The sequence below is a fragment of the Penicillium samsonianum genome (assembly GCF_028829775.1).
Source record: "Penicillium samsonianum strain IBT 33392 chromosome Unknown utg000003l_segment0_segment0, whole genome shotgun sequence".
Lineage (NCBI taxonomy): Eukaryota > Fungi > Ascomycota > Eurotiomycetes > Eurotiales > Aspergillaceae > Penicillium > Penicillium samsonianum.
The window spans coordinates 631,162-642,907 of NW_026643261.1; the positions used below are offsets into that span (position 1 = coordinate 631,162).

The 11,746-nt window shown below is 51.4% G+C and overlaps 4 protein-coding genes across 4 annotated transcripts; all 4 read right to left on the reverse strand.

The window, feature by feature from the left end:
- Nucleotides 1-893: 893 nt before the first annotated feature.
- N7471_003786 (uncharacterized protein) lies at nt 894-1,880 on the reverse strand (the record flags this gene model as incomplete). The annotated part of the gene is made up of 1 exon (XM_057276506.1): nt 894-1,880. The coding sequence occupies one exon, from the start codon at nt 1,878-1,880 to the stop codon at nt 894-896; it is 987 nt and encodes a 328-aa protein (XP_057136116.1).
- Nucleotides 1,881-1,963: 83 nt separating this feature from the next.
- Nucleotides 1,964-2,767, reverse strand: N7471_003787 (L-gulonolactone/D-arabinono-1-4-lactone oxidase; the record flags this gene model as incomplete). Its single annotated transcript, XM_057276507.1, has 1 exon — nt 1,964-2,767. One exon carries the CDS (start codon nt 2,765-2,767, stop codon nt 1,964-1,966), a length of 804 nt encoding a protein of 267 aa, XP_057136117.1.
- Nucleotides 2,768-3,057: 290 nt separating this feature from the next.
- N7471_003788 (putative gelsolin repeat protein) lies at nt 3,058-8,961 on the reverse strand (the record flags this gene model as incomplete). Its single annotated transcript, XM_057276508.1, has 2 exons — nt 3,058-3,535; nt 3,593-8,961. The coding sequence occupies 2 exons, from the start codon at nt 8,959-8,961 to the stop codon at nt 3,283-3,285; spliced, it is 5,622 nt and encodes a 1,873-aa protein (XP_057136118.1). The 3' UTR covers nt 3,058-3,282.
- An 865-nt stretch (nt 8,962-9,826) lies between these two features.
- On the reverse strand, nt 9,827-10,655 carry N7471_003789 (ADP-ribosylation factor-like protein 2; the record flags this gene model as incomplete). The annotated part of the gene is made up of 6 exons (XM_057276509.1): nt 9,827-9,958; nt 10,026-10,106; nt 10,173-10,318; nt 10,364-10,380; nt 10,433-10,543; nt 10,597-10,655. 6 exons carry the CDS (start codon nt 10,653-10,655, stop codon nt 9,827-9,829), a joined length of 546 nt encoding a protein of 181 aa, XP_057136119.1.
- Nucleotides 10,656-11,746: the final 1,091 nt, after the last annotated feature.

An 11,746-nucleotide genomic window follows, 5' to 3' on the forward strand; every position in this document is an offset into this window, starting at 1 on the left:
CTGTACTTCTCTCTTCATTTTCCACCCCCAACCCCAAACCCCCACGATATTGTCTGAACAGAACATCAATACTGAATCTCGGGTTTGCCACCGAGTTGTCTAGACCGTGGAATGCAATAAAATTCATAGAGCTGTATGGGACCTGTGCAATGCGTCGAAGATTGGTTTGTCGAGTACTCCGTACATGGACCATCTCAAGGTCTCTCAGCTGCGACAAGACAGGGAACAGGGAACAGGGAACAGGGGACAAGGGACAAGGACAGAGACATGGACACAGTGTGATTCTTTCTCCCCGATCTCATAAAAACAAGATATGGACGATTCCATGTAAAAATTGGCCACGGTGTGTACAAGAATGGAGTGGACTATCGACTATCGACTATTGATTGCTGTATGCATATTTTCAAAAGCCAAAAAAAAGCAGACATACAAAGTTAGCGCTATGGAACGACTTGGTACGAGCACCTGCATCAAACATGCATGCATTCCACTCGTTCACCGACAGATTCCAATTTCAAGTGCGTAGAGACCACGAGGCCATAAGATTTCTCTGCCTTGGGAATGGCAAGTGGAAAATGGGGGGTGAAAAAGAAGGCAAAACAAGGGTAAAAGCAGGGGAAAATGCAATGTGTAATATCAGAGCGATCTACTCCGTATAGGAAGGAGATCTAAAAAGCCCTCGCTTTTGGGAGACAGTTGGCGTCAAGAATTCGAAGCCTGAACATCCTCGGATGTCAGATTTGCCCAATGGAATTAACCATGAACCCTAAATTGCTTGGAACAAAAAAGGGGAAAAGAAGAAAAAAGAAAGAAGAAATACGAAAGTGATGCGGGAAATCACCAAATTAGCTCCTAGAGCCAATAAGCACCAACACAGCCCTGGAGTGGACCAGTCAGAATAGTCGCCAACAGATCAGCAGGTGCAAAAGAAACGGAAGAATCAGGACTACTCTTGCACCCGAAAAACAAGAGGTTGTTTGCTTTCGACGGGAGCCTGGTTTCTCTCCTCTCACTCTCCCGGTCCATCGGGGGGGGAGCACGATGCTCGCTTCACCCCTGGCAAGCAAATCAAAGCTCTCCTCGCTGGTCGCCGTACCAGACGGACTAGACGAGTGATCTGGCGGTAATGAGTACAAGCTCTTCTCCAAATACAGCGCATCAAGGGAGTGTCGCTGAGCCTTAACCTGAACCTGCCATCGGCGATCCCCTACCCATTCGACGCCATCCCCGACGCCACTCATGTCTACCCTGCGACGTTCGTGCTCGCGCTCCAGGAGGGGCAGCCTCTCACCCTCAGGTGCTTCGCTTCCCTGCCCGAGCTCCAGCGGCAGGTGGCGCCGATGCCATTCGCCCACGAACATCCCGGCCGCGTCGACCTCTGAACGCACTTTCATCCACGACTCCATGTCTGACCCGTACGCGGTGCCCAGCTCGTGTGAGTTCAATGTGTGGAAGTTCTTCGCCCAGTGTGGCTTCGCACCCATCTCCCGCATCAGCCATTCGAAGGCTTCGTAGTAGCGTGATTTGCACGGCGGGTCGCGGAGATATGGACGATAAAGCGTTGCGTTAAGGTAGAGCGTCGGGCCGTCGTGACACGTCGGGTCTAGGAATGGGCGGGGCTTGGTGTTCAGCGAGGTATCGGAGACTCGTACTTCTACCGGACAGTGCACGTATAGCCCCTTGGATGAGAAGGGAATGCGCGCGGTCTCAGTGTCGCCGTGCAGCCAGGCCGAAAGCCGACCGATGGCCTCGGGGCCCTTTTCCAGCGGGAGAGCCCATTCGTTAACGAACTGCGAATACAGGCAGTTCATCAACAATCCCGAGCGCGCGGGCTCAACGGCCTCGGTGACGGTCGACCCAGCCCGGAAGCCGTACTGCATACCAAAGACGAACCATTCGACCCACGGCAAGATGCGCGGGACGTACAAGGACAGCGCGAGCAGATTATGGTAGATGTGGTAGCCTAGCGAGTCGCCGTAGAAGTTTTTCGGGGAGCGCGCAGCGGGAGGTCGGTTTTATCAGCACGCCAGACAATAGCGCCTTTCTCATAAGGCAGCCACCAAACGCGCACGAACTCATGCGATGTCCACAGACCCGTCGACCATTCGTCCAGCACGCGAGCTAGCGAATACCGCTCCTGGCGCCAGGCGATATTGAACGTGCGCGTCGCTTTGAAGGTGACCTCGACGACGATTCCGAGCGCTCCGAGCGACACCAGTCCCGCGCGGAACAGGTCCGGGTTGTTTGTCGGGCTGCAGCGTACTAGCTGGCCATTGGCGAGTACCAGGCCGAGTGAGTCGATGCATTCCGACACCAGGCCGTGGCGTAGGGAGCTGCCGTGGGTGCCAGTGGCGATGACGCCAGCTATGGATTGGCTGTCGATGCTGCCCAGGTTCTCAAGTGTCAGGCCATGTTTCTCCAGTTGTGCGCCCAGTTCGCTCAATCGGATGCCTGCTTCGACGGTTACCGAGCCAGTTGACGGGTCAACGTGGAGGATGCGATTGAAGTTGTCGAGGTTGACAAGCCATGACGAGGTGCAAGTCAAATCGGAGGGCGAGTGGCCGCTGCCGACTGTTACGATGCGGCGACGACAGCGACGGGCGAGAGTCACCAGCTGTTGGATCTCTGGAATGGTTTGTGGGCGGATGTACAACTCCGGGCGCGAGAAGAATGTCTTGGCCCATGTGTGATGCAGATGATCGGTCGATGAGCGGAACGGTACCGCGGGGTCGAGCTTCGAGAGCTCGCGAAGGATGGAGGGGTCCATGGCTCAACTATTCACATTGCCATTAGGGAGAGTAGAATGTACATATGTAAGAAAGGAGAAGTTTACAAACGCCAATCAAGAGATCGGAGATGGCGACATTCCAGATCGGATGATTTTTTTTTATTATCTCCGTCCCTCCGTTGCTCCGTTCCCGTCGATAAATCCTATACGGAATACTAAACCACTACTAGATGCCCGAAATGTCCGAGTAATCAGATGTTTTATGTTTTAATTTATATATGTAATTTATAAAAAAAGAAAGATAAGCCTAGGTAAATAGGCAACCTCGGTATGAAACTTGAATTCTTAAAATCATGCCTAAATACACCCTCAAATGCGAAAACCACCTATCTACATCCCCAGATTCCCCAGATGCTCCAGTTTCCTCTATGGCGCAAATATGGCACAAGTACACAGGACTCCGAAATGCTCTGTAGAGCCTGTACAAACCGAAATATGCACAAATCCAAAGCAGAAGCCCGCAAAAAATCAGATAAAAAAACACAAGATCTCACTCAATTCTCCTCTGGTGATCGAATCGCCTCGATAACGACATCCAGAGAGAACACGAAAGGCGCATGCTGGGCACGTGGGTTCCATTTGCGGAATGCGCTTTGGCAGCGGTCGGGGACGCCGCCGAGGGCCACGAAACTTTTTGGGATGAATGGCCGGTCCTGGAGGGATGTGGCAAGGATACCATATTCATGCGCGAAGACCACTGCCGAGGCGAAATCGGCAGGCTTCTGTGAGGCTTGGTCGCCGATAATACTGTGAGAGGAATTAGTGTTAGTCGAGGAGAGGGCGTTGTTGTAGGGTAGTACTTACACGTAGATCTCAAAGAAGGTGTCCAGAACATAAACATCTTTCTCGGTGATATCTCGGTAGCAGAATGGCTCGATTTCTTGAATACAATCGTTGGCTTTGACCACTGGTGAACTTGAGCCCGGACGGCGGATATTCCAGAAACGAGTTGGCGGGTTCAGTTCGTGGTCGACCCGGAGAAGTCGCGTGCCGAAGTGGTTGTACTTCGGCTTGAGCTGCCAGTGATATTGGCACATGTGCGGTGCGGCCTCCCTGGGGCCTGCGAAGACATCGAAGAAATCCTCGGGCTCTTCGCCCTCGGTGACTTCTTCAAACTCCCCAGTCAGACCTAGATCCATGCCAATAAGTCGAGCTGCACCGGTCTCTTCAGGGCCACTGCCTTTGCCCTTCCATAGGTAGAGCTTCCCAAAGGGAGCAGAGACAACGTAAGGGAAACCAGAACAAAGATTGCGCAGTGAGTAATCCACCTCATCGAAGGTCATCTCGCCCAAGTGTTTCCGGCCACAAAGCATGTAGAGGGCCGATGAATTGTGGCGAGAGCTGGATCCCCGACGCGTGATCATAATACCACCAAGTGCTTGGATGAACCGCTTGGGCTCATTGCCTTGCCGAATGACTTGCAACTTGGAGCTATTCTCACGAGCAACTTTGCGTGCGAAGGGCTGTTCATTCTCCACCGAGGCGTCAGGGACATCATCTCCACGCCAAAGGTATACTTCCGAAGTGCTGCTTCGTCCAGACTCAAATGTGTGCACGCAGAGATACATGCTGCCTTGGTATAGGATGTACTCCTGGTGGGAAGGAAGTTCTTGACGCCTCCCATCACCGGTGAGTTCCCAGATCTGTAGCTTCACGGTCCTGATCTTTACATCGTCCGGCTTGCGCATCAAGATCAGCTGGGGATCAATGTCCATCCGGTTTCGAGCGTCGGGCAATGTCTTGAAGAAGCCCGCAATTACCTCACGTGCCTCACTAGCTTGCGCAACCAGTGATGGGGCAGACATCTTTCTTGAAAGTCTGCGCGGATCGGTTGGCTTGTGGAGCATAACATCACCGTCTTTAGGGGGTACTGGCGGGGAGGGATGGCTCATGGGCCGTGAGACGGAACTACGTGCTGACTCGACGGTAACACCGGGGATGCTTTTCTCCTGGCTCATAGGTAAATCCATTTGGTTCTCTTTGTGACTTGTTCGGAGAGGGGACGGCGATGAGGACGCAAACCGGTTTTGCTGGCCCCATTGTGGCTTTGGCGTTGCAGGCAAGGGGGACGTGGGAGAATCGGACTTCGGCGGGACAGGTGGTCCGCTTGATGGACTCACCTCTCCAGGGCTTTCGGGGTCCCTGGGTGTCGCCTCAAGATTGGCAGAGGAGAAAATGTCGAAATCCGTTGTTAGGGAACGGGTCTGAAGTGCTTGCGGGAATCCACTTTGGGGCGTATCGCGTTCGAGGGTATCTTGGGGAGGAGTGTTTACCTCCGGAAATTGCTCGTGCTCGGTGACTGCGCTGTCTGAACGGGAGTTTTTGATGTCAGGAACAGGGTTTTCATCAGGCTGCGACAGGTACTCCGAATCGATGTCCAAGGATTCAATAGGGATTATAGGAGTTTGTGACGGGGTGGCTTCAGAGCATGAAATAGCACCAACCTCCTTAGTATCATCCAGAGCGGACGGGGTCGAGACATCAGTTGTCTGGGGAAGTCGTCTCTTCGGACCTCTGGCACGACCCTTCGTAAAGTGTGTGAGAGGCGCAGATGGCGAAGCAGGGTTACTCTGCGCTGAGACGGGGGTTGGCAGCTGCTTCTTCGGTCCGTCGCCAGCAGGGGCGCCACGAGAAAGCAGGCCAGCTAGCGCAGGGTTGATTCGGCCCGCCAATTTGCTTTTAGCTGCCAGACTTGGAGTTGCAGTAGCCTCTGCGGCAGGTGCCGGTGGCCACTGACGGACTGGGCGGAGTGTCTTGACTGAAGGCTCCTGCATCTTCACTATGGTGGGCTCGACTGGTGCCACGGCTTCACGGGTTTCTTCCTGGTTCGCGGAAGCTACCACCTCGGGAGTTTGCTTGTAGTCGCTCGCCGCTAAAATTGCCTCCTCTGGCTCCTCATCGATGGAATCATCGGCAGGAAACGGTGACAATGGTTGTGATTCTTGAGATGCTCGCGAGGCACTGGTATCTTTCAAGGGCCAGCCCGGCTCATCGTTGGCAGGAGATGGCGACAATGGTTGTTGTTCCTGAGAAGCTCGTGATGAAACGATGCCTTTGAAAGATGAAGTCGGAGACGACAATGGTGGTCTATCCTGCGAAGCTCGAGAACCAAAGCTTTTAGCAGGCGAAATCGGCTCATCAACAAGTGGCTGTTTAATGCTATTTGCTCGGGTCATATTTTGTCGCATAGCGATTGCTTCTGGCACGACCTCGGTCGGTTTTGGCGGCGCATCCTGCTCTCCAGCGGTATTCCGTCTGATGGAGCCTCCGCCGGCTTTCATTTCATCTTTGCGTGACACAAGGCTCTTCCTAAATTCATCAACTCGCTCGGTCTTCTTTGGTCCACCGGTGTTGTTCAAAGCAGCTTTGCCTCGTAGGATATTGCCCTTGAGCTCATCAGGGGCAACATAGTTGCGAGTTTCGGTCTTTTTGAGGCGCCCAAATACATTCTTAAATTCCGGTTCTTTGTTATCTCCGTTATCTTTCACGACTTCGCGCTTTCGTAGGTTTGCTCGGAAGTCCAGCACAGGAGATTGTGGCTTCGCCTTAGGTGAAATGGGCCCCCGCGAGGAAGTAGAGATGGAAAAGTTTGGTTTGGGGCTCAATGAGTCGGGAGGGGCCCTGCGAGTGGGAGTAGATTGAGGTTCGGAATCTTCAGATGCCGGTAGTTCTTGCGATTCATTCTCCATTTCAGCGGGAGAGGAAGACTTGGGTTCCTCCGCCGGTGCGCCGCCTGAGAGAGCATTGAGAGCTTCCTCGACAGGTGATGGAGAAGCTGGTGTTTCCTCTTTTGTTTGTACGGCGTCAGGGTTACCGAGAACTGACGGAGATTGTGGGACTACCTCCTTCAATTTGGCTTCGGGAGTTCCAGGGATCGAGGGACTAGAAATACTGGGTCTCTTGACGGATAACTCTGATGGAGATTCAGGAACAGTCTCCTTGGCAAGGCTTCCAGAAACCGAGGAACCAGAGACACTGGGCCTCTTGAGTGGGAATTCCGCCGGCGGCTCTGAGACGGAGTTTCTGTGGAGTGATGAACTCGAGCTGATGGGCTTTTTGAAAGGGAATCCCGAGGGAGACTCGGGTACTGTTTCTTTAAGCTTGCCTTCAGGGCTTCCGCTGACTGACCCTCCAGAGGTACCAGGTCTTTTGAAAGGGAATTCCGAGGGAGGATCTGAGACGGAGTTCCTGTGAAGTGATGAACCCGAAATGCTTGGCCTTTTGAAGGGGAATCCAGACGGAGATTCAGGGACTGCCTCCTTCAGAGGGCTTGTAGGGAGCGATGGACCAGAGATCCCGGTTTTCTTCAGAGGGAACCCTGATGGAGACTCGGGAACACCATCCTTAGCAGGGCTCGTAGGAAGCGATGGACCAGAGACACCAATCTTCTTCAGAGGGAACCCTAATGGAGACTCAGGAACACCATCCTTAATAGGGCTTGTAGGAAGCGATGGACCAGAGACACCAGGTAGTTTCGTTTGAGTTCCTGGCGGGGGTGTTCGCATCAAACCGAGAGGGGTGACTTCCTTGAAATTGTTGACTCGTCCCAAATCCACGCTACCTCGCGACTGCCGGTCTTTGGCCCAGTTGGGCTGCGACGGGGGTCTAGTGGTTTGTCGTGGTAGCTCTGGTCGGTTGAGGGCACTCTCCAACCAAGAAGCCTTGTTGGGGCTCCAGCGCCTGGGGTCCATTGTTTTTGAGACAAACGGACTTTGAGCGTCGCTGCCTTCTGCGGTAGCAGAGCTAGCAGAACGAGAGTGACCAGGTCGGAATGATTTTGCTGGACTTTCAAAATTCACACTGTCTCTATCCGCAGGTGTGGTTGGTCGTTCGGTTGTCTCGGTGGGTGCCTCACTGTGGCTGGAGCCTGGTCGTTGCAGGAGAGTTGAAGGTTCACGACCGATTCGCCCAAGGGTTGGAGGGGTCATTTCAGTCAAACTTGGACCTGCCACACTGCTGCGATTTGACACAATGGAATTTGACCGCCCGAGCCCCTGCGGAGTTTGCGCACTCCACCTTTTTGACACACTATCTGATCTTCTCATCATAGCACTCTGAACAAAGCCTCCCAGGCCCTTGGTGGGTGAGGTCGACCGCGTTCGCTCTGGTGACATCCGCCGCTGGGTTGGAGAGGGCGACACAGATTCCTCGAAGGAGGAATCATTCTGTCGAGGCTCGAGCTTCGGAGTCTCTGACAGGTGCACTGGCGACCCCAACCCCGTGGCCGAAACCGATGATACAGAGAAGCGATGGCTCATGTTGCTATCGCGAGAACCGGTTCTCGGAGGCGACGATGGTCTCTCTTCTACTGCCTCGAGTTTATCTAGTTCGGTACTTGATTCTTCACCCACTTCCGGCTCTTGAGGCCCCGCGCCCACGTCTGTTTGGCTATCCGTCTGTTCCTCCTTCCCACTGTGTGCTACCGACCCAGCCCCGCGGTCCGGTGATGGAGGGAGCACAGCATCCTTCGAGGGCCGCGGGAACCCAAATTGAAGTCGAGATAGTGTATTTTCATCCGATGCTGTAGACAAATTTCTCAGGTGGCTTGCGCGAGTTGGGGAGCGAGTTGGGGATGTTGAACCGGGTGACATGCCGAAATCTCGCGAGGAGGGACGTTGCTGCCATGACAAAGTCCCCGCACGGCTGCGGGACAAGGGTGGTCGTGCCCGCGAGGGAGAATCCATTCCGAGATCCGGGATTGATCCGCGCCGCTTGTCGGCATCGGAGGGCTCCATGTCTTGACTCGAATCCACAGCGCTCGGGATTGGGGGCTCAGGTTCTAGCGTTTGCGGCGTTTGCGGTGTTGGCTCGAGGTGTTCCGGGGGTCGATAGACCGGGCGCTGATAGATGAAGCGCTCAGTCGTGCGATATTGAGGGTGGATGAATCGTCGGTAAGGGCCAGTGATCGTGCACGCTCTATTTTGAGTCATCCGGATATCAGCACATTGTCGACCTGCAGCAAATGCCGTGACTATGCGGACATTGCCTGCAGAGAAGGGGAAGAGGGAGTATATACCAGCTCTCCGGGCTTGCCTTTCCTTCCGACCCTGCAGGATCTCCTCCTCTAGTTTCTTGGTGCGCTCGTCATCTTCCTTGTCGCGGCGCTCGCCTAGTTCCCGGATGCGCTGAAGGAAATCATTGACATCCTCGGAACTCTCGTTGGGGACAGTCATGGTCTAGGACTCCTGGCGTTCATGCACGCCTCCTAGAATGAAACAAATGAGGGGGAAAGAGTTGTAGAGTGGAAGAAGGGCTGTGTTTCTCCGCCCTGTTTAAATTAAATCGGGACTGGCGATGATCAACACATTCATTGGCTCACACATCACTTTTTATTTCTTAAATATTTTTAACACAATTTATCCTGGTTTTTTTACTATAATATATTTTTTTTCTATATAGAGATGGATAGATGCATTTATACAGACCAAACCTGAATCAGTCACACATAAGAGTTTGTTTACTCCCATTATTTATGTGGAGCGATGGGCCCCGCAGTTTTCCTCTTCGTTCCATGGCTTTGCTCGTTCTTTCTGGTTTTTCTTGTTTTTCTTGTTTTTTCCTTATTTCAGGGGCTAAATGGCCTACGTTGAACTTATAGTTGGGTCATATGTGACTATTTTCGTTTGGATATATCAGTTTGTGCCTTGCATATGCTAGGTTGTACGGAGTACTTAGTAGTTGGATGAAATGAAACATTACTTTTCTTAACTCTTTCTTTCCGTTCTTTGACTCTAGCCTGTCGGATATGAGTAGCTGGTTCCTTTGCTACTTCGAACATTCCCAAGGTTACTAGATGGTCCTTTAGAATATGTAAGCAGTGTTATAAACCTTGGAAGGGAATGCATCACATGTACCGCATTGACGATTTTTAGGATATGACTGACGGCACGTTAGTTTAAATCTAACGGGTGAGACAACAGAGTCCGACCGGTTATATGAATAGATTAATCTGAAATTTAATAAGGTAACTTAACATATTAGATACCTTGTAAGCAATGGATATCAAGAGAAGACACAGGCTGATTTCCCCCGAGTTCACTAGTAAAGGAACAGTCGGTCCTTGGCATCTTGTACCACCCATTCTAGACCTTCATTCAGATTCTTGCCCGTCATTGCACTGCATGGCAAGATAGTCCACTTGTGTGTTTTGATTGAATCTAAGTCAAGACGCTGCAGAAACATCAGCCAAGTCCGGCAAACGGCCTCACCGAACTCCAAAGGAAGAGCTTAGACCTACTTCTCGAACTTCCTGCTCGCTCATGCAATGTTCCACATCTGTCTTATTCAAAAATACCAGTAGACTAGCTCCAGTAAGGCGCTGGTGGAATGGGTTCAGTTGACGGTTTCAAAATTTGCGGATTGCGGGTGGGGACGTCATCCGTACCTCTTCAAGGAGCAGACCCGAGAGCTCCTGTCGGCAATCGTCAACCCGCAGTCGATCTGTAGCATCGACGACCCAGACTAGCGTGTCCGTCTTTTCAAAATAGTTTTTCCAGTAGGATCGGAGTGTTTTTTGTCCTCCAACATCCCCTAGTGCTGTCAGTACGGTTCCCACAGAGACCCGGGTTAGCTCACATATGTTGAGTTTGTATCTGTGCCTAGTTAGCAAAGCTCGAGATATCAATAGGATCTATGGGAAATTACCCCATAAAGTCAATCGTTTTGATGATGAATCCTAGAGTCGGACTGACTGTCGTGACATCCTCCTTCATAATTCGCTTGACAATGGTCGTCTTGCCGGCATTATCAAGACCCCTGCAATCATTAGCATTTCGGTCTGTCTGAACGACTGGCCAGAGAGTGCATACAGCATCAATATACGCATTTCTTTATCCTTTAAGCGGGCTTTTCGAAGTATCGACAACATGGTTGCAAAAATATCCTGTTTTATGTTTTTTTGGTGGGAGTTGGAAAGGGAAAAATGCTGCCAGGCTCAAGATGGGATTTGACCATGCCTATGGACCATCCAATATATATTTCTCCCCATTACTACAACTTGACTTTCTATTCAAATGTGCCTATCTGAATGTCATGCTGGTTTATTTCCAAGGTTCCCCCTATATTTTGGTCGTTGGGATCTTCAACAGGTGTATCGGCGTCCAGGCCACTGCATCGACTAGTAGCAAGGCTATCCCAGAATTCAAGGCTTTGGATCATTTTATCTGAATACAAACCTTCAGGTATCAAATGTTATACATAGAAAAGTCCTCTGCACGGTTAATGATTTTTACTGCCTTCGTATACACCTAAGAAGTCATCAAAAAAGACATGAAAAGAACATCCAAAAAAGCACATCGGAAGGTTCTTAGATATAACACCGGTAATACCATCTTGGTTCAAACGGATCAGAAGATTAAAGTCTTACGTGGTAAAGGACAGAGGCCGTATAAGCGGCCGACTATTCTTGTACATGGATATGTATACATATGTACCGCAAACAAAAGATCAGAGGTCATGCTGTCACGTCGAAACTTTGTATCATGCGTATCGACTACGTCTCCTTGACCTTCCTAGGTCTATTCAAGTATCCAGTATCCAGGTTTCGCAACTCAAAGCAGTATTTGAATGAAGCTTTATTGTGCTGATTTTTTGGATGAGAGGGAAGAACAAGTGTGCAATCGGATAGCAGGAAGTTGTGAAGGTGACCTGAAGTTCGACTTCGAGAGAAACGCTCGAGGTTTCCCAGTCCCCCAGCCTTTATGATCCTCTCTCTCTCTCTCTCTCTCTCTCTCTCTCTCTTTTTCTCTCTCCATCTTCCCCTCTTCCCCTCTTCCCTTCCCATCTTCTCTTTCTCTTTGTCCCCCTCCCCCATCTTTATCTCTCCCACCTTTCATCACTTCGTTCGTTCATTTTCTCAGTTCGCGTATTCGCGACACAGAACGTTCGTCAGGAAGCTGACTGCAACACATCCAATCATTCAGGTATGCTTGTTACAATATTTTTACACCGCACCCTTTG